Below are 24,494 nucleotides of genomic sequence, written 5' to 3'. Positions count from 1 at the left end.
CTTTCGAGAGGACACGTTTGTAAAACAACACGTGGAGACGTGTCTTACTCGGCAAGCGGGCGCACCTGGCTCCGGACGGACAGCTCAGCTCACAGCCGCGAGCTCCCGGGAGACCCCGACGTAGCGTCCTGACTGTGAAGCACGAAGGACCGTGCTCTCCAGCGCCGAGCCAGGCCTGCGGAAGGAGCCGCCCTTGCTCGAGGCGTCCCCGGAGCCGCGTCAAGGGGAGGACGGGCAGGTGCAGCACGCGGGGCCCTGGGGGGCTGGTGGTGGTATCATCGTGCTGCCGCGTTAATCCTAAAATTCAGAATTTCCTCTGCGCCGCTGACACACGCCCCCAAGAACAATGTGGAAGTGATCACAGATCGCTTTTCTTTTTTTTTAATTTGGCCGCGCTGCGCGGCATGTGGGATCTTAGTTCCCAGTTTGATCTTAGACCAGGGATCGAACCCGTGTCCCCTGCATCGGGAGCGCAGAGTCTTAACCACTGGACCACCACGGAAGTCCCGACAGACCACTTTTAACATAAAGATTTTTAATCCAGTTTAAAAAAAAAATACTTAAAGCAAACTGCCCTTCAAACATGAGGTTAATTTAGGGTTTTTCTATGGTTATAACGAATTAGGTATAACTGTATCTCAGAATTGTTAACTAAAAAAAAAAGGTACAAGTTTTTCTGTTAAAATTCAAAGGCTTGATTGTAAAAGAGATTTACTGTACGGAGTTTAACCTAGAAATCTCACCTGGAACAAGTAATAACCCAGATAAAATAATTATACACACGTACAATCCCACAAAGGATCTAAAGGGGATGATTTTAAGGAACCATATGTACCAGAATATAAGGTAACTCCAAGCCACAAGCCTAACATTAGGGCAGCTACTTTATCTTGAACAAGAACGGGGCATAACCAAGCGAGGGTCCCCCTAACCCACCAGCTCATCCCCACGGCACCCCCTACCCAGCCTCCCCCGTGTTTCGGGAGAAAAGCGTCTTCTCTCTGCCCACTCCTGTCATCCACTGTCACTCCTCCGCACAGGGCAGGCGTGGCCTCGCCTGGTATCTGCTTAAAGTCCAAGAATCGGGTCCAGATGGGGCAGCTAAGTGGCTGCGTCTGGGGCGCTGAAACTCACTGGGTCACAGCTGAAGGCACGAGCTGACACAGGGCCACTGACCACTGATCCTGAATCAGAGAAAATGAGCGGATTTGCCCAGATCTCCACAGGTGCTTCCACGTACAAACCGGTTCTACGGCTGCTCCCATTAAAACATATTCTGATCCAACAATCTTGCAGAGGAAAGCTCACCTAGCCTCAAGTCTACAACACAAAAGCAAAGAGAATACGACTGATTTTCTGCTGCCATCAGGTCTGGGACCTTCACAAGGCGGGCCAGGGTGCGCCAGGCCCCAGGGCACCGCTAGGCCGTCTGTGCCAGAAACTCTAGGTACTGCCCGCGGGCCTCGAAGTGGTCAGCCGGCCGGTTGTACGCCGTCCACACTGGGTCTCCCACAAACAGCCGCATGGCCTTCACGTAGTTCTAGAAAACAAGCAAACACAGCAGCAACGGTCAGACCAGCTACGGAGGTTAACGCTCCTTGCTGTTTTATCCCTGCGTCTCAGCACTTTCTTCCATCTTCTGAAAGGCAGTGTCGGTGCCACGGCGAGAAGGCCTCGTGCTCGGGCGGCCAAAGCATCTGCAGCTCCAGCTCAGCGCTGACCCTGCACTCCCTCGGCAAACACACCAGCCGTGAGCGCTGACCCCGCCTGGGCGAGTGCCCCTCCTCCCCTCCTGCTTCCTTTGGCACCGGTTTCCCACGAATTAGAAGGGAGGGCAGCCTGCGTCACGATAGAATCGTGCGCACCTGTCCATCCAGGGTTCACTTGAAGGAATTTATCCCTCAGGTACACTCACATAAGTACAAAATGACGAATGTGTGAGGTTACTTATTACAGCACCGTTTACAACAGCAAAAAACTGGAAACAGTTGGCGTACCCATCTTTAGGGGTCACCCGTCAATGGGATAAATCAGGGTATGTCCCACAGTGGACACCAGGCAGCTGTAAACAGGAATGAGGCCCTTTACATCCTGAAACGAAATGATCCCAAAGCACCGCGAGCAGAAAAAAGGAAAATGCAGCCCCACCTATAGAAGTCGGCTACCTCCTGAGGAAAAGGGAAAGAATACTCACATTCGCCTGATATGGGTGACATCGCTCTAAGCAGATTTTTAAGGACATAATAGTGGTTACTTTCAGGGAGAGATACTGGGTGCTGGGAACAGGGGTGACAAGGCGACTCTTCTTCACACACCGCCTCATAATCCTGAGTTGTAAACCTAGTGCGTTCATTTCCTAGCCAAAAATCGTGCTAAACCTCAGATTCGTCCGAATCACACCCAGAGACCCTCAGAGCCGCCCTATTCCTGCTTCTGTGGCTGCTCTCGATGGCTCTAGTGCACGACTGTTGAGGCCCAACTGGAATGCTCTTAAAATGACGAGGGGGCAGCGACCCTGAGACCCGCACAAAGCTGGACCCCTGGACGGATGCCTCCCGCTGACCTGCGTGCACGGCCCGGGCGGGCGGGGTCCCCGCGGCGCCGGCCACTCGCTCAGAGGTGGCAGCCTCGCCTCAGGCGGCAGGGCTGAGTGTCCACGTCCGCGCACAGACCAGGCCCCAGCAGAGAGGACCGCAGGCCCACCTTCTCGTCCAGCGTGAAGCGGTGGTATATCCCGGCGGGGAGAGTGATCATGTCTCCCTTCTCCATGAAGATCCGGATCCACCTGTCCTCTTTATCCCTTACGTCGAAGTACCCACTGCCGTCCAGGATGTAGCGAATCTCATCATCCAGGTGTAAATGCTCCTCATAAAACATCTTAATCTAGAGCAGGAGGGGGTTCTCGTGAGCCCTGAAGACCAGGACTGAGGTGCCAGACACACGCTCCACAAGATAAGAAATATCATCACACGTATGAGGGGACAGGAGCTAGAATGTTTCATGAAACCTACCGGTGGACGAGCAGGAAAAGAAGGAATGATCACACAGCACTTACCACGTGCCAGGCAGCGTTCTCAGTAGCTTATATTAACAACTCACTCAGGAGCTCTCTGTCACCCCCGTTTGACAGATGAGGGTGTGGCTCAGAGAGGCTACGTCGCCAGCCCAACATCACACAGCCTGGGGGTGTAGAGCCTAGACTCCCACGCAGACATCCTGGCTCCTGCACCGCACACGGCAGGCACGCTGATCACACGCACACACATATCACATGATCACACGCACCATCATGCTGATCACACACATCACGTGATCACACGCACCATCATGCTGATCACACACGTCATGTGATCACACGCACACACCATCACGAGATCAAATGCACACGGCAGTCGCATTGATCACACGGGCAGATCAAAAGCCACGTGTGCATCTGAGGAAGGCAGTCACCATCTCAACAAACACTTTCCACTTGTCCAAATGTACTTTTGTGTTTTTCAGATCTTTATCCCTCTAACGTTTTATAATAAAAATATTCAAATATGCAAAAAAGTTGAAGGAATTCTACAGTAAACGCCCATCTTGCCTGGTTATGATCTCCTATCTCTCCCCCTCCTGTATAGGAGTTGTAAAGCTTTCCTCGAATAATGTCTGCACGTTTCTGGAAAATCCACAGATGTTTGGAAAATCACCACTGACAGAGTAAAGCACATGAACACCTCCCTGTCAACCCCGTGGGCTGGTGAGGCTGCGAGGACGGGCCCCCCGCTGCTCAGGGCCCAGAGCCCCTGGAGGGTCAGCACAACTGAGCACGCACTGACCCCACACCCCTCGTGGGGTTCACCCTGAAGAGACGCCCTGGCGACACACAATATGCACACGTTACGCCCTGCCGTACTGGCTGTAAGACACTGGAAACAATTCAAAGGCCCAAGCAGAGAGCGGGAGAATACACAACGTCCGTGAGCGCCATCACGATCACCGGAAACCAGGAGCGCGGCTCACGACAGGGGGTCGGCGGGACGGCGTGGAGGCGGCGGGGAGACGGCTCTGCCTTGTTGTATAATTTTGGCTTCAGAACCTAGTTATGTTGTACAGAGACATAAATAAAGTGAAAACAAGCTTGGGGGCGGGGAGGCGGGCCGTAAGTTTGAAATCAAGCGATATGCTCATAACCAAAGGAGGAAGAGAAAACTCATCTAAGTGCCTTCTGAACACGTTACTTTGACAACATCCTCAGTCTGAGACAGGACCACAAACAAGCCTGGAACTCCAGGGACCGGCCTGCTGTTCGGAACGCTGTGGGTGCGGCTGCCATCCCGGAACCACGGGGTGTGTAGAAGGAGCGACGGGACTGGCGCCGCGTTCTTGCTGAGGGAGGACAGAGAGCCGAGTCTCTCTCTACAGACTGAGGAGCAGTCCTGAGGAGCGTGACGGGACTCAAAGGCATCAGCGTGAACCAACGATTTCTCTCACACGGACACACACACACACGGACACACACACACACACGGACACACACACGGGGACACACACATACACACGGACACACACACGGGGACACAGACACACACACAAATATACACACGCAGACATACACACAGAGACAATACACACACGGACACACACACAAGTACACATACACACACGGGGACACACACATATGCACACGGACACAATACACACAAGTAGACACACACACACACACTCTCTCTCTCTCTCTGTACTCATCCAGCTGGCGGAAGGACCTGGGGCACTGACCCCAGAGTAGCAATGAGGGCACCAAGCACCGTCTGGGTTTCCAAGTCCCCGGAAGAACAGCCGATTCCAGGGCCGGCTCAGGGGAAAAGCCTGGAACACGCTGACCCAGAAAGCACGGAGGCGCTGATAAACATGAGGGGACGCGTCAGGAGGGCAGGGGCCACTGAGAGGGGTGTCCACTTGCCAAGTCTGGAACAATCTGAACATCAAAGTGGATCACGGCAGGAATGGACTACAGAGCCATGAGGAAAATAAGACTCCATAAGCCCGTATTGATGTAAATCAACAGCAGAGAACGGAGGGGCCAACTCAGTACAGGAGGACGATGGCTGGAAGGCCACCGTTTTTACCCTGACAGTGATGCTGTTTCAGGCAGGAACCATCAGGATTTACTAAAATCGCCGAGGCAAAGTTTGATAGAAAACACGGTATTCACAGTCGAAAAGTAACTCTCCACAAATTTCTTATTCGTTACACAGGGAAAAAAATGGTCACTTCACAACACAGAAACTTGATGGGCACCAGCCTAACCAAGTTTAGCATCACCAGTGAAGCAACCCTCTGACAGCACGTGCCTCCCGACAGGGTACCCCGGGCAGACACAACACCACTTCTGTAGAATAACCTGAGTCTAACCACGAGGAAACCTAAGGCAAACACGAGATAATCAGATAATAAAGAAGCTCGTTTTAGAAGAATAAGAGAGATAAGCCTATATTAGGAACAGGGTTTTATTTCAGGAGAGAAGCTATTCTACAAGAAGGTAATGATAAAAATAGTCTAACTACTAGCATTTACAATATACGAGCCCCTTCTGTGGAAGATGGGAAGTCTAAAATTCCAAGTTAGAAAACACCATTTAAATCTCGGAGGATCTCCTGACTCAGTAGGGCACTTGGTGAAAACTTCCATCATTTTGTAAGGTGTTATAATATCTGTACTCTGAGTGACAAGAATAATTTGATATAGAACAAAGTAAGGAGATAAAAACCACAAAACACATCTATTTTAAACAATTTCGGTGTCGCTGCACCACTTTCATTCTTCGGTCAACGTGTTAAGTGTTGGTTCACCTACTTCTATTTTCTTTTTCAGGAACACACAGAAGACGTCCAAGCTAATGGAAGGGAGCCTTCCTGGCGGGTTCAGCAGAGAGAGCCTGAGACCAGGAGGAGGACCTGGGTTCTGGGCCTGGCTTTATCAACATGACCATGGGAAGCGGTCCCCTCCAGGTGTCCAAAGATAAGATTAAGAGGCTAAAGCTCAGTGATCTAAGGCCGTAGCTTCACAGTTCATAGCTCAGCACGATGAAAGAAAAAGTCTTGGGACCAACACAGCTGCCAACTTTTGTCAAGAAAGAAAATTTCTAAAACAACTATTATTGTCGCTATTGTTTCATAAAGGAGTCACCTTATTCCTGAGAAAGCAAAGATAACAATTTCAAAAACAAGGCAGTCGTTTAACTTATTAAAAACTCTGCACATCTGTTTTCTCATTTTGCCAAGGATCAGTGAGTTTCTTTATTAACGGGCACCCGGGAATTACCATAAAACTAACAACTTAAAAAAACCCTGACTTCACTTCCATATGAGATGGGGTAGCAGAAACTGGATTTCCCCTCCCACCTCCAACAATCAAAACAAACACAATATAAGAAATAATGGTTTGCAGAACACCAGACACCAGGAGAGGGAAGAAAGTGACCCGAGAGACGGAAACAAGAGAGGGGAACCCTTCTCCTGCTCTAGTTTACACCTTGAGAGAGTTCTCAGGCGGTGGTGCAGGGGGCGGGGGGCCCAGGCAGAGCACCCTGGGCTGAAGAGCAGAGCTGAGAATCTGGGGAGACCACGGGAGCTCGTATGCAAGACGGGAGTACCCGAGGAGAGAACTTCACAGAGAAAATCCCAAAGACCCGCACAGGATCTCCCTCCAGTGTTCTTCTGAGAGCGCATCAGAACACGCATGTGCCTACGAAAACTACCTGAGGCTGGGAAAAGAACCATTCGATTCTTCAGGATTGAAAGGAACAGTTCCTGGCACTGACACCGATCCAGGAACAGTGTCTGCCCTACCAGTCAGACTGGAAAAACCTCACTATGCACGGGGCTTTGTGTGGTGTACACAAAGGAACTGTGCTTCATTAGTGGGGAATAATTAGCTATAGGTTGGTCTACCTAACAAATCTTAAAGGAAAGACCCAAAAGGATAAAACTGTTTCCAATAAGCTTACATGCATTCCAGAACAAAACTCAAAAATATTTATACTGATACAACAATATCCAGCACCCAAGGGAACAAAATCACAATGTCTGGCATCCAATCAAAAATTACCAGACATGCAAAGAAGCGAGAAAACATGACCTTTAACCAGAAGATAAATCAATCAACCAAGACCAACTCAGACTTGAGTTTCCAAATGGAAACATGGACTTATGCAACAGAGTAAGGGGCACCAGAAATGCTAACTATACGGTAACTAAACAGTATTTTTAAATATGATTTAAACCTCTTCACAATATAATTTACTACTTGAAAATAAAAACAATAGAGTGTGGGGTTTATAAAAGTAAAATGTTTGACAATAATAGCACAAAGATAGGGAGGGGAGAAAAGGAAGCATATGACTTTAAGGTTCTTCCAACACATGAAGTGGTAACAATTCTTGAAGGCAGGTGGATAAGTCAAGGAGAGGACTTCTGGTTTCTGGTCCGACAGGTAAAGAGCTTGGAAGTTGTCACTCCCATGCTCACAACAAGAAAACAACTTAACAAACTGAAATCAACGACTGTTCTCAGATCCATCAGGGGACTGACGTCACAGGGCAAAGCGTTACCCTGAATTCTCAGACAGAGGTGAACCCAGAGTCACAGCTGAGATCAGTTTACCTAGAGCAGAAGCCTCTGAAGCCTAAGCTGGTAGGAACACCTATGGGGTCATTTTGACGAACTGCAGGAGGATAAGCGTGGACTGGCATGGGAAGCCCAGTATTAAGGGGAGCCCCAGAGTTTCCTGGGTTTTATGTCCAGAATATAAAACTCTAAGGCAACCACTAAAACATTTTTTTAAATGATAAGCTAAGAGGAAAGAAAACAGAATCACACAAAATGCTCAATTAAAATCAGACAAGGAAGAAAAAGAGGGGTATATTTTTTAAATAATAAAGGACAAGTATAATAAATTAAAAGTTACAAATATGGTATATATCAATCCAGCCACATCAATAATCAATTTAATGTGAATGGTCTAAATCCATCAATTAGAAGACAGAGACTGTCAGAATAGATAAAAAGCAAAAAACAAACAAACAAAAAACCCTCTAACTATATGCCATCCATGGGAAATCCACTTTAAATATAAATACACAAATAGGTTAAAAGTGAAGATCTGGAGAAAGAAACACCATGTTAACACTAATCAAAAGAAAGCTCAAGGAGCTACATTACTTTCAGACAAAGCAGACTTCAGTGCAAGAAACTCATAAGGGATAAAGGTGTATACTATGTAATGACAAAAGGGTCGAATCTCCAAGAGGACATAACAGTCTTGAACAGGTATGCCTCTAACAACAGGAAGCATACAGTTGAACTGAACAGCACCATCAATCAACCGGAAATAATTGACATTCACAGAATACTTCAACCAGCAACAGCAGAACACACATTCTTCTCAAGCTCACATGGCGCATTCACCAAGATGGACTATATTCTGGCCCACAAAACAAGACTCAACATATTTACAAGGACTCAAGTCATACAAAATACACTCTCTCACTACAATGGAACTAAATCAGAAACTAATAGAAGACAAATCTCTGGAAAAGTCCCCAAATAACTGGAAACTAACATATGTCAAGAAACCTATATAGTTCAAAGAAGAAATCAAAAAGGAAGTTAATTCGAAGATATTCTAAACTGAATGAAAATGAAAATACCAAACAAAATTTGTGTGATGCCACTCAAGCAGCACGTAGGGGAACATTTACAGAACTAAACACTTATATTAAAAAAGAAGGAAGGCTTCATGTCAATGACCTCAGCATCCACTTTAAAAAATTAGAAAAAGAAGAGCAAATTAAACCCAAGGTGAGTAGAAGAAGGCAAATAAAGACAAGAGCAGAATTCAAGAAAATAGAGAACAGAAAAACAACAGAGAAAAATCAATGAAACCAAAAGCTGTTTGATAAGATCAATAAAATTTGATAAACTTCTAGCGGGACTTGGGCAAAGGAGAGAAGGGACACAAATTACCAATATCAGGAATGAAGGAGACAGCACTACAGATTCTACAGATATTTTGAGGATAAGGGAATAGTCTGAATAACTTCATGCCAATAAATCTGACAACTCAGATGGAATGGACAAATGCCTTGAAGGACACAAACTACTTAAGATTATTCAAGACACAGATATTCTGGATAGCCCTATATCTGGTAAAGAAATTGAATTCGTAGCTAAAAACCTTCCTACAAAGAAAGCTCCAGGCCCATATGGCTTCACTGGTAAATCTGCCAAACATTTAAGGAAAAATTAAACCCATTCTACACATACTCTTTCAAAAAACTGAAAAGGAGGGAGGGAATATTTCACAGCCTATTCTATGAGGCCAGCATTACTCTGATATAAAACCAAAATGAAGATATTAAAAAAGAAAGAAAAGCTTGTGTTTATTAATAGCAAATATAATGATTCCCCTTTTCAAATAATTTAGAGCTCCCTTACCTTTTCTTCGTAATTTGGTAGTTTGTCTTTGCATATGGTTATTATGTCCATCCAGGAGTAGTTTCTCTCTTTTCGGATCTTTTCTAATTCTGGATCATTCTCATATTTGTCAGCATCCAACTAAAAGAGTTTAAAACACAAACAGGAGGTCACATGAATACATCGAAACATTCTCTTTCTGGATCTCCAGTATGACTACACTCCAAATTTATCATCTAGTCCTTTGTCCATACTAAACCAACCTTTCTCCCCCTCCTTTCCCTGGTTCTTTTAATGGTTTTCCCACTCTCCATAACAGCTAAAAACTACGCAGTTGTGTTTAATTCCCACCTCCCTTCTCTGCAACGGTCCTGCCTGGGGGATTCCAGTCCCACCGCCAGGAGCCCAGGGGAAGCTCTCATCGCCTCCAGCCTGTCCACACCGCCATGTCCTGTTCCTCTGCCACCAATCCACTCTGCAAGGCTGACTGATCTCTCCATGGCATCTCTTTGGTTACTTTGCTTCCCTGGGCCAAAACACCTGAAGCTGTCAGAGCCTACAAATAAAAGGCAAATTCCTTAGACAGAGACAAGAGGCCTTCTATCACCTGGCCCCGACTGCCTTTTCTACTCCTCTGTCCCTATTCCCTGTTTTTAAAACACCTACATTCTAAACCAAATGCGATTATGGGCTGCTCTTCAAAAATACCTGATGCTTCACAGCCCCACACCCCTGCTCCTGACTGCTTCCTCAGCCTGGAACGGTCTTTCACTGTTTCCACTTATCACAATCCTATCAATTGTTTAACGTCCAATTCTAATGTCATCTTCTTCATGAACCACACCCCGTGGGCCCCAGACACCATTACTATGAACTCCTCCTTAAAACTACTGGCAAAGAATTTCACATATTTTGCCTTATGTTGCAATAAAATGCGCATGGTATCCCAACTACTGAATAGCAAACTCAGAATACCTCAAAGTACTAGTCAGCGATACATTAGCTGCTAAAGACGACTCCCCAGATGAGCAGATCCACACAGTGTGCACTAGGGCTCCATCCACCTTCAAACCCCGAGCGTGCGAGCGCTTCCTACCGCCCTGCGGCGGCACCAACAGAGCAGGCAAAAAGGCTCCCCCTGCTGTCGCTGCCCAAGCGCGGTGATTATTAAGAAAGGTACGAAAATACACAGGACGAGTAAACGAAGTTTAATGTCGACAGCCCTTTGCCTCACCATCCAGAGCACACCGAGAAGGCAGGAGAAACTGGTCTGATCTCCTGGAAACCGCAAAGACGCCTTTTACAGCGTCTTACTGTATCCTTTGGGTACATTCAGAAGTTGGCCGCTGTCTCACACCTGCTCTTAAACTGTCACATGTACCGCGAAACCCGAAGGGCAGGGATTTGCAGTAAAACAAACTTATTTTCTTCTCGGAACAGACACGATACTGCCCTGAAGACACCGCCTTCCAGGAGGTCGTGGGGGGCGCCTCGCCGCGGACCCTGCAGGGACCCCAAGCCCTCCCGCCCCGCCCGTCCCGCCTTCAACCCGGGCGGCCGACGACCCCGCCAGCACCGGACCCTCCGCCGCGTTCCGAACGCTCACACCCTCCCCCCGCCTCGCCCTGGGCGCCGACACCCCGCCCCCACCCCCCCCAAACCCCGCTACCGAGCATGCGCAGTGCGCACCGCGGCCTGGGCGCCGACCCCCGGCCCCGCCGCCGGGCATGCGCAGGGCGCAGGGCGCACGGGGGTCCCACCATGGCGGTGGACCCCATTCCTCAGGGCGCGCGGGAACTCGGGGATATGAGCGGAGGCCTCTCCCGCCCGCCCGCGACCCCGCCCCGGAGCCCCCGCCCCGCGAGACCCCGACCGCGCCCCCGGTCCCGCGTACCTTCCAGTAAAGGACCCCGAGCCCGCGCAGCTGCTCCAGGCCGACCGGGAGCGCGGGCTCCCCGCGGTGGGGCCGCCGCGGGTCGTCGGCCGACTTGTCCATGTACCAGGCCTGCACCATGGCCGGGCCCGGGGGCGGCGCCGCCGCCTGACCCCAAACCTGCTCGGGCCGGTCTGAGCCTGGGACCTGCACCCGGGACCCGCGCGGGCCGCCCCTCCCCCGACCCCTCCCCCGGGAGCCGCCGTGAGGGAGGGAGGGAGGGAGGGAGGGAGGGCGGCGCGGGAAAAGAAAGCGGGCGGGACGCGCTCCGAAGGCCCCGGGCCGAGGGCTTCCTTCCCGCGGGCCGGCGGATGGGCTCCGAGCGCGGGGCAGGTGTCCCCCGAGGGCTGTCCGCCGGCTCGGCTCAGGCCCGGTGACCACACGGAGCCGAACCTGAGCGGGGCCAACCGCCCACCCGTGGCTGTCAATCAGCTCCTCGTGCAGGAGGCCGAGTGTGGCCCGGCCCTGCGTGAGCTCAGTCGGCCGGGGGAGGGGCTGCTTGGCCGGCACTGTGTTCCCGGTGCGCGGGATCGGGTAAAATTCAGCGACCTCGAGCACCGCGCACATGCCTCGCGGGGTGAGGGCTACAGTCTCCTTGAACATCCAGACGCCATCTTGTGAAGCAATTTATACAGAGATTAAATAGTTCGTATTTTACAGCGAAGAAAGCAAATGCCAAAAAAAAAAGAGTGATTTTTGTTAAGCGCGTGCCGCTGAGATGGTGCACAGCTGTGGCCTGAAGCCAGATCAAGTCACCACAGAGGACCCCCGGCATCATTCAGGGTGGGATATTGTACTCTCCATCCCCCCCATGTTTACAATATCGGCAGTCTGCAATACCACCCTATAATTTTAAATTGCTTCCTTTTTCATTTCATCTCCTTTTCCTATATAATGTCATGTCCTAGAATAAATACAAGCTTCCCAATCCTTGAATTTCTAATCAGTTTAGCTGACAAGGGGGGGAAAGAAATCCAGCTGCTCAATCAGCCTAGGTTTATCTCTTCAAATCGATCAATCAAACAGATCAGCTTATCTCAGCCATTCACCCCAGTGTCTTTAACAGGGAATCAGGTACCTAGAACACGTGTGGGACTTAGGCTGGACTGCTTTCAGACAGCACATCCCCAAAGCATACAGCGGACTCTAGAACCTCCAGAAATACTGTGTGAAGGGCACACTTTTATTTCCATTCTGTTCTGTTGCATCCTGACTGCAAATACAGGATGCAACGTGTGGGCACGTGTGTGCCCACATCCTTCTTAGAGAGCCTGCCTCTCCAGCACCTTACTTGACAATTACTGCCCATCCTTCAGGGTTCCACGTGAGACATCACTGCCCACTTTCTTTCTGCCCCTCACTGCTCTCTTCTCCCCTCCCTACCCTTCTCACCACTCCCTCAGGTTCCCAGATCCAATCACAGCCTCTGTTCTTATCAGCCAGTTCATCACAGCCGCCACTCCCTGTTCCTTCAGCTCGCTCCTTACTCCCCCCGCCTCCCCCGCCCCCCCCCCCCCCCCAGTTCTGGCTCCTCTCGGCATGACCACAACTTTGTGTAGTGTCCCAGGGCTAATAAGTACCGCAAAACTAACGTGGCCAAACCGCACTCTCGAGTCCCGCGCATCCAAACATGTTTCTCTCTGTCCTTTGCCAACTCCGTAAACAGCAGCACCGACCACCCAGTGCCTTGATCCAAAAGCCCAGGGGTTTTCCTGTTTCCTCTCCCTCACCCTCAACATCCAGTCCTACCTACCAGCAAATCCTGTGGATTTGACCTTCCAAACACACCACAAATCCACTCACATCCCTGCATCCCAGCTCCTCCTGCCTGTCTTCTTGCCTCATGGAACTGACAACTGAAATTGACCGCCTGCTTCCATCTTTGCCCCACTGCAGTCCATCCTATGCAGAGCGTATATTTAAAAACACAAACCAGATCATGTCACTGCTCGACTCTAACCCTCCTTGCTAACTCTGCCCTGGCTCCACGGCCTGTGTGGCTGGCGCCTGACCACCTCTCCCTCTTGTTCTCTGCCCTCCACGTGCCCGGGCCTCTGCCTGCATCTCCCGCTCCTCCTCGCTGCCAGGGTTTGACATGCAGTTGTCCCACCTTCCTTCCTTGCTCTTCCTTTCTCCAAGCACTTTTCTCCTGCGTACTTACATTTTTCAGAGTAAATATCCTCTTTTTTTTTTTTTTTTTTGGCTTCATGGTGCAGCTTGTGGGATTTTAGTTCCCCGACCAGGGATCAAACCCGTGCCCCCTGCATTGGAAGCACAGAGTCTTAACCACTGGACCGCCAGGGAAGTCCTGTCAGTTTTCTTAAAAGACAGGCTCGGAACTTCCGTGGTGGTGCAATGGTTAAGAGTCCTCCTGCCTATGCAAGGGACACGGGCTTGATCCCTGGTCTGGGAAGATCCCACGTGCCGCGGAGCAACTAAGCTCGTGCGCCACAACTACTGAGCCCACGCGCCACAACTACTAAAGCCCGTGCACCTAGAGCCCGTGCCCCGCAACAAGAGAAGCCACCGCAATGAGAAGCCCGTGCACCACAGCGAAGAGTAGCCCCTGCTCGCTGCCAACTAGAGAAAGCCTGCGCGCAGCAACGAAGACCCAACACAGCCAAAAATAAATAAAATAAAGTAAATTTATATATATATATAAAAGGCTCAGTTCATTCTGGGGAAAATGTCTGCCAAACACCCTGGGTGGAATAACCACAGTTATCTGGTGGCAAGCTCGGCTTGCAGCTCAATCATACAAGAGCTTTTTCCCGCAAAACAACCAGAGAACTTTGGCGAACAGTAGAGATGCTTTCTGTATGCTTCCTACTTTGCCCCAGAGGCTATTACAAAGATGTCTACTCAGGGGGGGTCAAGATTAATAAAATTAATAATTTTTACTACTTCATCAGGACATTCTTAAACAGAAACGGGGCTTTGTTTTGCTTTGTCTTGTGAAGGACACGATCACTGCTGGTAGTTTTGTGCTGCGGCCCAAGCCACGCTCAGGCAGCAACAACGTGACCCACCTGGCTTCACCCCGTTCCTGCAGCACGCAGCCCAGGAGGAAGCGGGTACTGTCCTGGCATCCTCACCAAGCTGCTCTCCTCCGCTCACCTGCCCTTTAAGAACGCAGCTCTCCGGAAGAGACCCAAACCACTATGTGTAAAATAGAGAAGCAACAAGGAATTATACCCATTGTCTTGTAATAACTTACACTGGAGTATAATCTGCAAAAATGCTGAGTCACTATGTTGTACACCTGAAACTAACACAACACTGTAAATCAACTATACTTCAATAATAAAAAAAAAAAATGCAGCCCTCAGCTCTGTTGTTTAGGGTGCAGGTGGCAGAAATCCAACAAGCTGCTTAAGCAGACAAAACAAAACAGAGGTCCTGGCTCACGATACTGAGAAAGGTTAGAGCATCCCTTGCCTTGAGTGCAACTGGCTTTGGGGCTCGGAGGAACTTAACAGCTCTGTCTGTCTCTGTCTGTCTCTGCCTGTGTCTGTCTGTCTGTCTCTCTCTCCACATCCCAACTAGCTTTTCTCTGTGCTTTGGCTTAATTCTCATCCACCGGGATGAGCTGTTTGTACATGTCAGGAAACAGCCACCAGTAGCTCTGAAACGGTTTGCTTGTAATTCAGGGAAAAGGAGCTCTTGATGTAGTGTCTGGACATCCGGTCTCATGGAAGTTTCCAGGTGGCCCAGCAAGAGCCACGTGTCCACGCCGTGGGTCTCTGTGGGAGCCCGAGGCCCGGTTGTGGCCACGTGGGCAGCTGTCAGGGAAGCCCCGAGCCTGGTAGCCCCATCACAGCCTCAGGATGGGCAGGGAGACAGCGTGGCCCCAGGAAAGAAGGACCAGCTGGGCAGACGGCGTAGCGGATGCTCACGACAAATACAAACTGCCAGATTCTCCTACTTTTGGAGAGTTTCTAATTAAGAGAGAATAAAAGAGACGAGCAAAAGGGCTCTCGGCTCCTCATACTTCGTGTCTTCAGCTCAACACCCGTCCCTCCCGGGCCCTCAGGCTAAGCCCAGTCCGGGCGAGGCCAGAGCAAACCCAATTCCACGGCGGGAGGCTGTGTCTAAACTCCTCTCCCATTAGGGCCAAACTTGAGTGAATGTCTTTAAATGGAAGAACCTGGAAGGCTTTCCGGAAAATACAGAAAATGTTCAGGGAGATTGGGTGTAATAAATAATGGAGGACATGGCAATAGCTAGAAGCTACAAAAGAGCACCTGGGCGAAAAGCACTGTTGCAAGAGCATTTTAAAAGCGAGAGCTAGAAATAAAAGTTTTTTGTGAAACACAAGGGTCCATCCATCAATAAATGCAGGGTTAACAGTAAGACCTACGGAATGAAACCAGTGGGACGGCCCCAGATCCCACAAGTCAAGAAGACCTGGCAAGTTCACTAACTCAGCACATAAAAGGACAAGAACTTTTAACAGAATGGAGCTGGGTGACTGAGAATTGGACGCCTGTGAAACTGTTCCTTTTTGTGTGTATATTTGAAAAATCCTGATACTAATTTTTACAAAAAGTTCTGGGATTTTGAACTGAGAAGCAAGCCATCTGTGCATGTAAATTTTTTCAGCTGAAAAAGGGAGCACAAGTCTGGATTTCTTAACAAAGAAGGAATGTTCAGGACCAGCTGCCTAGAGGCCCCAGTCAGCAAAATTTTGTTCAAACTAATTAAAAGGAAAACGTTTCTCTTGATCTTAATACGTCTCTGAAATGAGGTCGAAGACATCCACACAGCCTTAGCCTCCTTTTCCTGGGGGGGGAAATGCAGGCGTATTTACAGCATGTCAGTGAATTATCCCAAACCTTCGTGCCTCCAGGACGAAAATAAAACCGAATGTTTATTCCAGTGTGAGGTCACCTCTCCCGTCTTCACTTGTCATCTTTGGGATCCTACTGTCCCCCAAACACTTGTTCCAATAAAGCCTTTCCCCAAATGGGTTCCAAGTCACATATGTTGAGGAAAATGACCAAAAAAAAGGGTTTTGAGGTCAAACACTTGGAGGAAACTCTGCTGATGTTATCTCTCTTCTGAAAACTGGTGATGTTTGTCATGGAGAAATTGTCTAATGGTGACAAAACTTGTCCCCATTCTAGAGTGGCATCCACTAATTCTAAATGTGTTCCACAGAACATTCTCTGGTAAACACTGTCAAAAGTTCAGAAATATCAGAAGTAAAACCAATGCAGCACCAGAGTGGTAACTAGTAAAAATTTATTGTGCACACACCAAAAAGAGTTTGAAAACCAGGAGAACTCCAACCAAAGCACAAAAGGTGGAGAGCGATAAACTGGGAGATTGGGATTGACATGTACACGTTACTATATATAAAATAGATTAATAAGACCTACTGTATAGCACAGGCAGCTCTACTCAATACTCTGTAATGACACATATGGGAAAAGAACCTAAAAAAGAGTGGATATATGTACACGCCTAACTGATTCGCTTTGCTGTACACCTGAAACTAACACAACATTATAAATCAACTATACGCCAATAAAAATTTAAAAACAAACAAACAAACACAGAAGGAAGCTGGGGTGTATGGTTATAAAGGAGCAGGTGTAGCAAGGAGGCCGTGACTGCTGACTCTTCACAGTGACTGGCTATAATACTAGAATTTTTTTAAAAGATAGGGAGTTGGTCAGTGGTTACCTCATAACCAACTTGGGGGAAACCATTTGAGTTTTGCCCGTGATTTGCAGAGGCCTAAGCAAGAAATGACCCAGGTCAAGGTGGTCTTGCAAAATAAGCTATATTAAGCTTTGTTTGTGTGGCCAAAGTCGTTTTGTCTGCTCAGGGGAATTTCAGGGCTGGCCTCCGTTTGTTTTTGATTTTAACCCCACCCATGTTGGGGGTAGGAAGCAGAAACACGAGAAGGCCAACTGAGTAAAGTAAGTATTAGGACTAAATCTTCTTAGTAATAAAAACCACAAGACTGTATAAATAATAGATACTGAAATCTGAACTATAAGGATAATTTTCAGAAAGCAAATCTCACGCTGATGAAAAGTAAAACTTTTGCCGAAGTGACAGATTCCCACCGGTCAAGTATGCAGTGACTCAGCACATCTGGGCCCTTAAACAGCTGATCGCCTAAACGCTGGGTTGGGTCCAGCTGTCCCTGAAGGAGTCAGCGGGGAGCTGGTGTCCTCTCAGAGCCGGCCCAGCCCCTCCCCACCCCTTTCCCCATCTTCAGTCTGCCTGCTGCATCCTGTTCCGAATCTCCTACTTCCCGCCGAGAGCCTGCCCCTGGTTTTCTTTTTTTTTTAATTAATTAATTTTATTTTTAAAAGTTTTGGCTGCATTGGGTGTTTGCTGCTGCGTGCGGTCTTCCTCTAGTTGCAGCGAGTTGCGGTGCGTGGGCTTCTCTTGTTGCGGAGCACGGGCTCTAGGTGTGCAGGCTTCAGTAGTTGCAGCACTTGGGCTCAGTAGTTGTGGTGCACGGGCTCTAGAGCGCAGGCTCAGTAATTGTGGCACACGGGCTTAGTTGCTCCGCGGCCTGTGGGATCTTCCCGGACCAGGACTCGAACCCGTGTCCCCTGCATTGGCAGGCGGATGCTTAACCACTGCGCCACCAGGGAAGTCCCTGCCCCTGGTTTTCTGCTCTGCTCAGACCCTTGAGATAAGGCTCTGTTTTGCAATTCATTCAACAAATATTTACCGGGTACCTGCTCTGTGCCAGGCGCTGTCCTAGGCCCTGGGATGCAACAGTAACCAAACAGGAAAAAAAACTCCCTGGCTTCACAGAGTGTCAGTTCGAATAAGGGGGACAAGCGAAAAGCAACAGCCTGTGGGTCAGATGGCGGCAGGAACACGACACAGGTGAAGAGGAAGAAAAGTGCCAGCCCTGTGCATGTGTGTATGCGCACACGTGTGTGTGACAGTGACAGAGAGGGAGACAGAGAGTTGGCACAGGGGACAGGGAAGCAGAATTGCACTCGTCTGAGGCGAGGCCAGGAAGGCTCCACGTTAAATGACCTCTGAACAGGTGTAGGGAGGAGGCAAGGGACGGGGTCAGCGGGCTGGTGGAGGGAAAGTGCGCCGCTGAGGAACAGCAAGGGCAGGGCCTGAGGGCGGGGTCCCGGCGCCCAGAGGGGCTGCGGTGCGGGAGGCGGGGGAGGAGAGGGCGGGGGAGGAGGGGGAGGGGCGGGGAGGAGGGAGGGGGAGGGTCGGGGAGGAGGGAGGGGGAGGGGCAGGGAGGAGGGAGGGAGGGAGGGAGGGGAGGGGAGGGGGAGGACGGCCCCCGCGTGCGAGGGGGGCTGAGCATAGCCTGCGGGGAGGCAGGAGGAAGCCAGGACCCGAGCTGGGTCCCGGGCTGGTGGGCCTGCTGTGGTTGAGGGGCAGCGGCCCGACTCTGCCTCCGTCTTACATGAAGGCCAACAGGATGTGACGGGGAACGGACCAGGCATGGGGGTCAGGGCTGCTCCCAGGGTTTCGGCCGGAGCGCCCGCCCGGAGGGAGGGGATGCGCCGCGTTGAGATGGGGAAGGCTTGGGCGCGGCGGGCTGGGCGCGGGCAAAGCCGACTGCCCGGCTGTGCGCACGTCTGACGGGTCTGCCAGGGGTCTGAGGGCAGATGCCAAGGAGAGTCGGCCCGGGCCTGGGGAGGGTCCAGGCTGGAAACCCCGTGCCCATCGGGCAGCTGTCTGTGTCTCACAGGCGCCGGAGCCAGCCAGGGTGAGCGCAGGCGGGAAGCGGGCCGCGTCCTGAGCCCGGGGCGGCTCTCTGCTGTGGTGGGGGACAGGGGGCGCCGCCTTGTGCTGGGGCCCAGCTTCCTCTAGGCTCCGCCCGGGTTTTGTTCACTACGGGCTCTGGGGTCCCTCCCAGCTCCACCCAAAGCCCCGCCCAGGCCCAGCACAAGTTCCCAACTGAGAGCTGGCAGACTAGAGGCTGGGGCACAAAGCCCGGAATTCCAGCTCTACATATGGGAGCTCTGTTTTTAGTTTTTTGAGAAACCTCCATACTGTTCTCCACAGTCGCTGCACCAATTTACATTCCCACCAGCAGTGCTGGAGGGCTCCCTTTCCTCCACACCCTCGCCAACATTTTTTAAAAATAAATTTATTATTACTATTTTTTATTTTTGTCTGCGTTGGGTCTTCGTTGCTGTGCGTGGGCTTTCTCGTTGCAGCGAGCGGGGGCTACTCTTCGTTGCGGTGCGCAGGCTTCTCATTGCGGTGGCTTCTCTTGTTGCGGAGCACAGGCTCTAGGCGCACGGGCTTCAGTAGTTGTGGCTCACGGGCTCAGTAGTTGTGGCTCGCGGGCTCTAGAGCACAGGCATAGTAGTTGTGGCACACGGGCTCAAGTGCTCCATGGCATGTGGGATCTTCCTGGACCAGGGCTCGAACCCGTGTCCCCTGCATTGGCAGGCGGATTCTTAACCACTGTGCCACCAGGGAAGCCCTGCGAACATTTTTTTATTTGTGGGGTTTTGTTTGTTTTCGGCCTGGGCTGCGCGGCATGCAGGATCTTAGTTCCCCAACCCGGGATCGAACCTGTGTCCCCTGCGGTAGACGCTTGGAGTCCTAACCACTGGACCGCCAGGGAAGTCCCCATTTGTGTTCTTTTTGATGACAGCCATTCTGACAGGTGTGAGGTGATTCTTCCTCAATGTTTATGTTCAATTTGTATGTGTTTGTATTAAACACGTAACACAAGTTAGTTGAGAAACTTAGCAACAATAACTCAGTCAACAATCTGCAGTCATCATGACCCCACCACCTGCGGTCGCCATTTCTGTTTTGGAATGGAATCCTCCAAACGTTCATGTATGTATCTGCCCCCGTCTGCTCGGGCTGCCGCAGCAGAACACCACAGCCCCAGGGCTTAAGCAGAGAGGCCTCCCTCCCCTTAGTCGCGGAGGCTGGGGCTCCAAGATCAGGATGCCGGCAGGGCTGGTTTCTGGGAGGCCTCGCGCCTTGCCCTGCAGACGGCCGCCTGCTGGCTGTGTCCTCACGCGGTCCTCCCACTGCAAGTGCATCTCGAGCCCTGTGCAACGAGGGCCACCCAAACAGCCTCATTATAATGCAACCACCTCACTGAAGGCTCAGTCTCCAAACGCAGCCACATTCTGTGCTGGGACCAGCGCTCTGACATAACAATTTCTGGGGCACAGTTCAGCCCATGGCAGCACCCGTGCACACATGCAGCTCCACGTCCTCCAGCCGGGCCCTGATTACTTTACGTTTGTCTAAGAAGTGCTGTTTGCCCCTGACCAAGCCGCTGCGGCCCCCCGTCTTGTCTTCTCCCCAGGTGGGGGCAGTTCTTCCCGCGTGTCCTGTCCCCTGACCCCAGCCCGCTTCCCAGACTCAGAGCACGTGGCCTCTGCACCCGGGAGCTCTCAGCACCCGGACACCCTCCAGGAGATGCGCAGCGGCTGGGTCTGTTTTCTGCTTGAAGCTCCTCCACACTCAGGGCAGGGTGGGCTGCGGGAAGACCCCAGTGCCCCAAACCCGAGACACTGCCTGTGGATTGAGTCGCCTATTCCAACACATCTAAGACCCCCCAACCATAACAGTGCAGTTATTTCACGGCCCCTGAGGAGTGAAGAGACAGCTAAAGAGAGACACACCCCTGACCACAAGACACCCCAGATTCAGAGATGTTGAAACCTAAAATAACGAGCGTCTTCAAGCTGCTGAACTGCGGTGCTGGGATCGCCCTCCCTGGGGGCTCTCAGTCTCCATGGCCCTCAACCAGGCGACGCTGGCAGGGCCCACGTGGCGCTGGGATGTGACAGGACACGTCTAAACCCCAGAGGGAACACAGGTGCGACAGAGGCCCTTGTTACAGACACAAAAATGTAAAATCTCCCCCAAACAGGAAACTCACATTCCAACTGGAAAGACAGACAAGCAGGAAATGATTTATATGGAACAGTAAGAAAACTACCAGGAGAGCCCACAGCTTCTAGAACTCTCTCCATTCACTGCATCCTTAATGTCTCAGAAAATGTTTTCATGGCCCCCCTCAGGCCCAAACAAATACCTGACAGTTCTTGGATGAACAGTTAGGTCTAAACAACTAATATTTATGCCCAGCAACTTAGTCATTAGAAAAGAGAATCCACATATATCAAAAGAAATTTCTATTTCACTCCTTAGCAAACACACCTGCGGACGACCGGGACGTGGGCCCGGCAGACCCTTCCCAGGGTGGACGCGTGGCCTTCGGTCGGTCCTGGCAAGTACTGGCTCCTTATGTCAGCAGCCACTCCAACGCCCGCTTGGCAAGGGGGCGAGTCACTGGAAGGCGTGGTCTGACTCTGAACGCGAGCTTCCCCAGGCTGGAGTCTGGCTGTGTTTCCCTCCGAACCTTAAGCTCCCCGGAGAGTTCCTGCGGCCCAGTGGGGTGCCTCCGCCCACAGACTGGGAAGCACAGCCACTCAGCCAGGGCCACCATGGTGCACACCTCCGGGCCGGGTGGCTGAGGTAAAGGAGTCCTCTTGGATGAGCAACAGTGAGAAAGGAGAAAGCAGGAGCCGCGGCAGCATCTGAAAAGGCAGGCAGCAGAGGCGGGGGGCTGGCCGTGTGCAGAACCTGGGCACCAAGGGGGCGTGAAAGGCAGAGGTGCAGGCGGGGCAGGGGACACAGGCTGGGGGCCATGGCGTCCGTGGGACTATCCTTTGTAAAATCGACTACAGGAAATAAACTCGACAGTGTGCTTTTGGATGGTGGGATACGCCAAAGATAAATAAGTGTGAGACGGCACCACACACTTGACAAGGTTGAAAGCACACGTAACTGAAGACGTTTGCTCTGATGCCCTCCTTCCCCGCCGCTTCTCACCTGAACGGGAAACAGTCAGGAAGTGCCAGGAGAGGCAATCAGACACGAGACTGTAATAAGTGACGTAACGTACAGGAAAGAAGAAACGAGATGACTGTTAGATGACGGGACTGTATACCGGACAACTCGAGGAAGTTAATGGGAGCAGTTTTAAACAGAGTAAGAGCCTAGCAAGCTGGAATTCCTAACGTTTCAGAAGACAGTGGCTCTTCTATACAAAAATGATAATCAGTCTTAATAACTGCATTGAAAAGGAGATTCACCTGGAACAGACTTGCTAGCAATTTTGAAGATGCTGTGGGAATACTGTTTCTTTTCCGTTTTTCTTCATTCATCTAACACATTGTTTGCATTTTTTGCAGCTCCCCCTCCACAGGTATAATGGACAAATAAAATTGTATACATTTAAAGTGTACAAGCCTGCTTTTAGAGCAGCTGTGGGTTGGCAGCAAAGAGGAAGGTACAGAGAATTCTCATGTTCTCCCCCCACAGACCGCTCCACTATCCATACCCGCTCCCAGAGCAGGACGTTTGTTACCATCGATGCACCTGCACTGACCCAGCACCATCGCCCCAAGTCCACAGTTCTCCTTAGGCTTCACTTTGGTGGTACAGCCTGTGGGTTTGGACAAATGGATAATGACATGTATCATCATTATGGTTTTGTACAGAGTATTTTCACGGCCCTAAAAATCCTGAGCTCTGCCTATTCCACGATCCCCCACCCCCACCCCCATAACCACTGATCTTTTTACTGTCTCCATAGTTTCGCCTTTTCCAGAATGTCACAGTTGGAATCACACAGTCCGTAGCCTTTTCAGACTGGCTTCTTTCACTTAGTCACATGCATTTAAGGTTCCTCCATGGCTTTTCATGGCTCGATAGGTCATTTCTTTTTAGCTCTACATAATATCCCATTGCCTGGATGGACCACAGTTTGTTTATTCATTCACATACGAAAGGACATCTTGGTTGCTTCCAAGCTCTGGCAATTATGAATAAAGGTGCTATAAACATCCATGTGCAGGTTTTGTATGGACAGAAGTTTCCAACTCCTTTGGGTAAACACCAAGGAGCACAGTTGCTGGATCATATGCTGAGTATGTTTAGTTTTGTAAGAATCTTCCTCCCAACTTGGCGGCACCACTTTGCATCCCCATCAACAATGAACGAGAGTTCCTGCTGCTCCACAACCTCACCAGCGTTTGGTGCTATCGGCGTCTGGATTCCAGCCACTCTAAGAGCTGTGTGGTGGTCTCTCACTGTTCTTTTAATTTCCCTGATGACATATGATGTGGAACATCTTTTCATGTGCTCAGCTGCCATCTACGTACCTCCTTTAGTGAGGTGTCTGTGAAGTCTTTGGCCCATTTTTCAATTGGGTTGTATGTTTTCTTACTGTGGAATTTTAAGAGTTCTTTCTCTATTTTGGTTAACAGTCCTTTATCAGATGTGTGTTTTGCAAATATTTTCTTCCAGTCTGTGGCTTATCTTCTCATTCTCTTGACCTTGTCTTCTGCAGAGAACTTTTAAATCTTAGTGAAGTCTGTTTATCAATTATCTTTTTCATGGATCATGCCTTGATTTTTTAAAAAAATAAATTTATTGATTCATTGATTTTTGGCTGCGTTGGGGCGTCGTTCTGCACGCAGACGTTCTCTAGTTGAGGGGAGCAGGGGTCACTCTTCGTTGTGGTGCGCCAGCTTCTCATTGCAGTGGCTTCTCTCATTGCAGAGCACAGGCTCTAGGCACACGGGCTTCAATAATTGTGGCATGCAGGCTCAGTAGTTGTGGCTCACGAGCTCTAGAGCACAGGCTCAGTAGTTGTGGCACACGGGCTTAGTTGCTCTGCAGCATATGGGATCTTCCCGGACCAGGGCTTGAACCCATGTCCCCTGCATTGGCAGGCGGATTCTTAACCACTGCGCCACCAGGGAAGTCCCGTGCCTTGATTTTTTATCTAAAAAGTCATCACCATACCTAAGGTCATCTAGGTTTCCTCCTATGTTATCTTCCAGGAGTTTCATAGTTCTGCATAGTTTACATTTAGGGTGTGTGAAAAATTCTGAGTTAATTTTTGTGAGAAGTGTAGATCCACTTTTCTGCGTGTGGACGTCCAATGGTTCCAACACCATTTGTTGAAGACACTATCTTTGCTCCCATTGTATTTCCTTTGCTCCTTTGTCAAAGATCACTTGACTATATTTATGGGGCTCTATTTTTGGGCCAATGTGATGATCTATGTCTACACTGTGAAATGATCACCACAATCAAGTTAATTA

General features: G+C 50.2%; 1 protein-coding gene across 1 annotated transcript; it reads right to left on the bottom strand.

Moving 5' to 3' along the window:
- Positions 1 to 365: 365 nt before the first annotated feature.
- ADI1 (acireductone dioxygenase 1) lies at positions 366 to 11,852 on the bottom strand. Its single transcript, XM_082427068.1, has 4 exons — positions 11,353 to 11,852; positions 9,480 to 9,599; positions 2,704 to 2,883; positions 366 to 1,540 (listed from the first exon to the last, which is right to left on the bottom strand). The coding sequence occupies exons 1-4, from the start codon at positions 11,470 to 11,472 to the stop codon at positions 1,421 to 1,423; spliced, it is 540 nt and encodes a 179-aa protein (XP_082283194.1). The 5' UTR covers positions 11,473 to 11,852; the 3' UTR covers positions 366 to 1,420.
- Positions 11,853 to 24,494: the final 12,642 nt, after the last annotated feature.

Source organism: Balaenoptera physalus, assembly GCF_965194825.1.
Source record: "Balaenoptera physalus genome assembly, chromosome: 15".
NCBI lineage: Eukaryota > Metazoa > Chordata > Mammalia > Artiodactyla > Balaenopteridae > Balaenoptera > Balaenoptera physalus.
The sequence above is the reverse complement of the archived record's forward strand: the minus strand, read 5'-3'. Positions and strand labels throughout refer to the sequence as shown.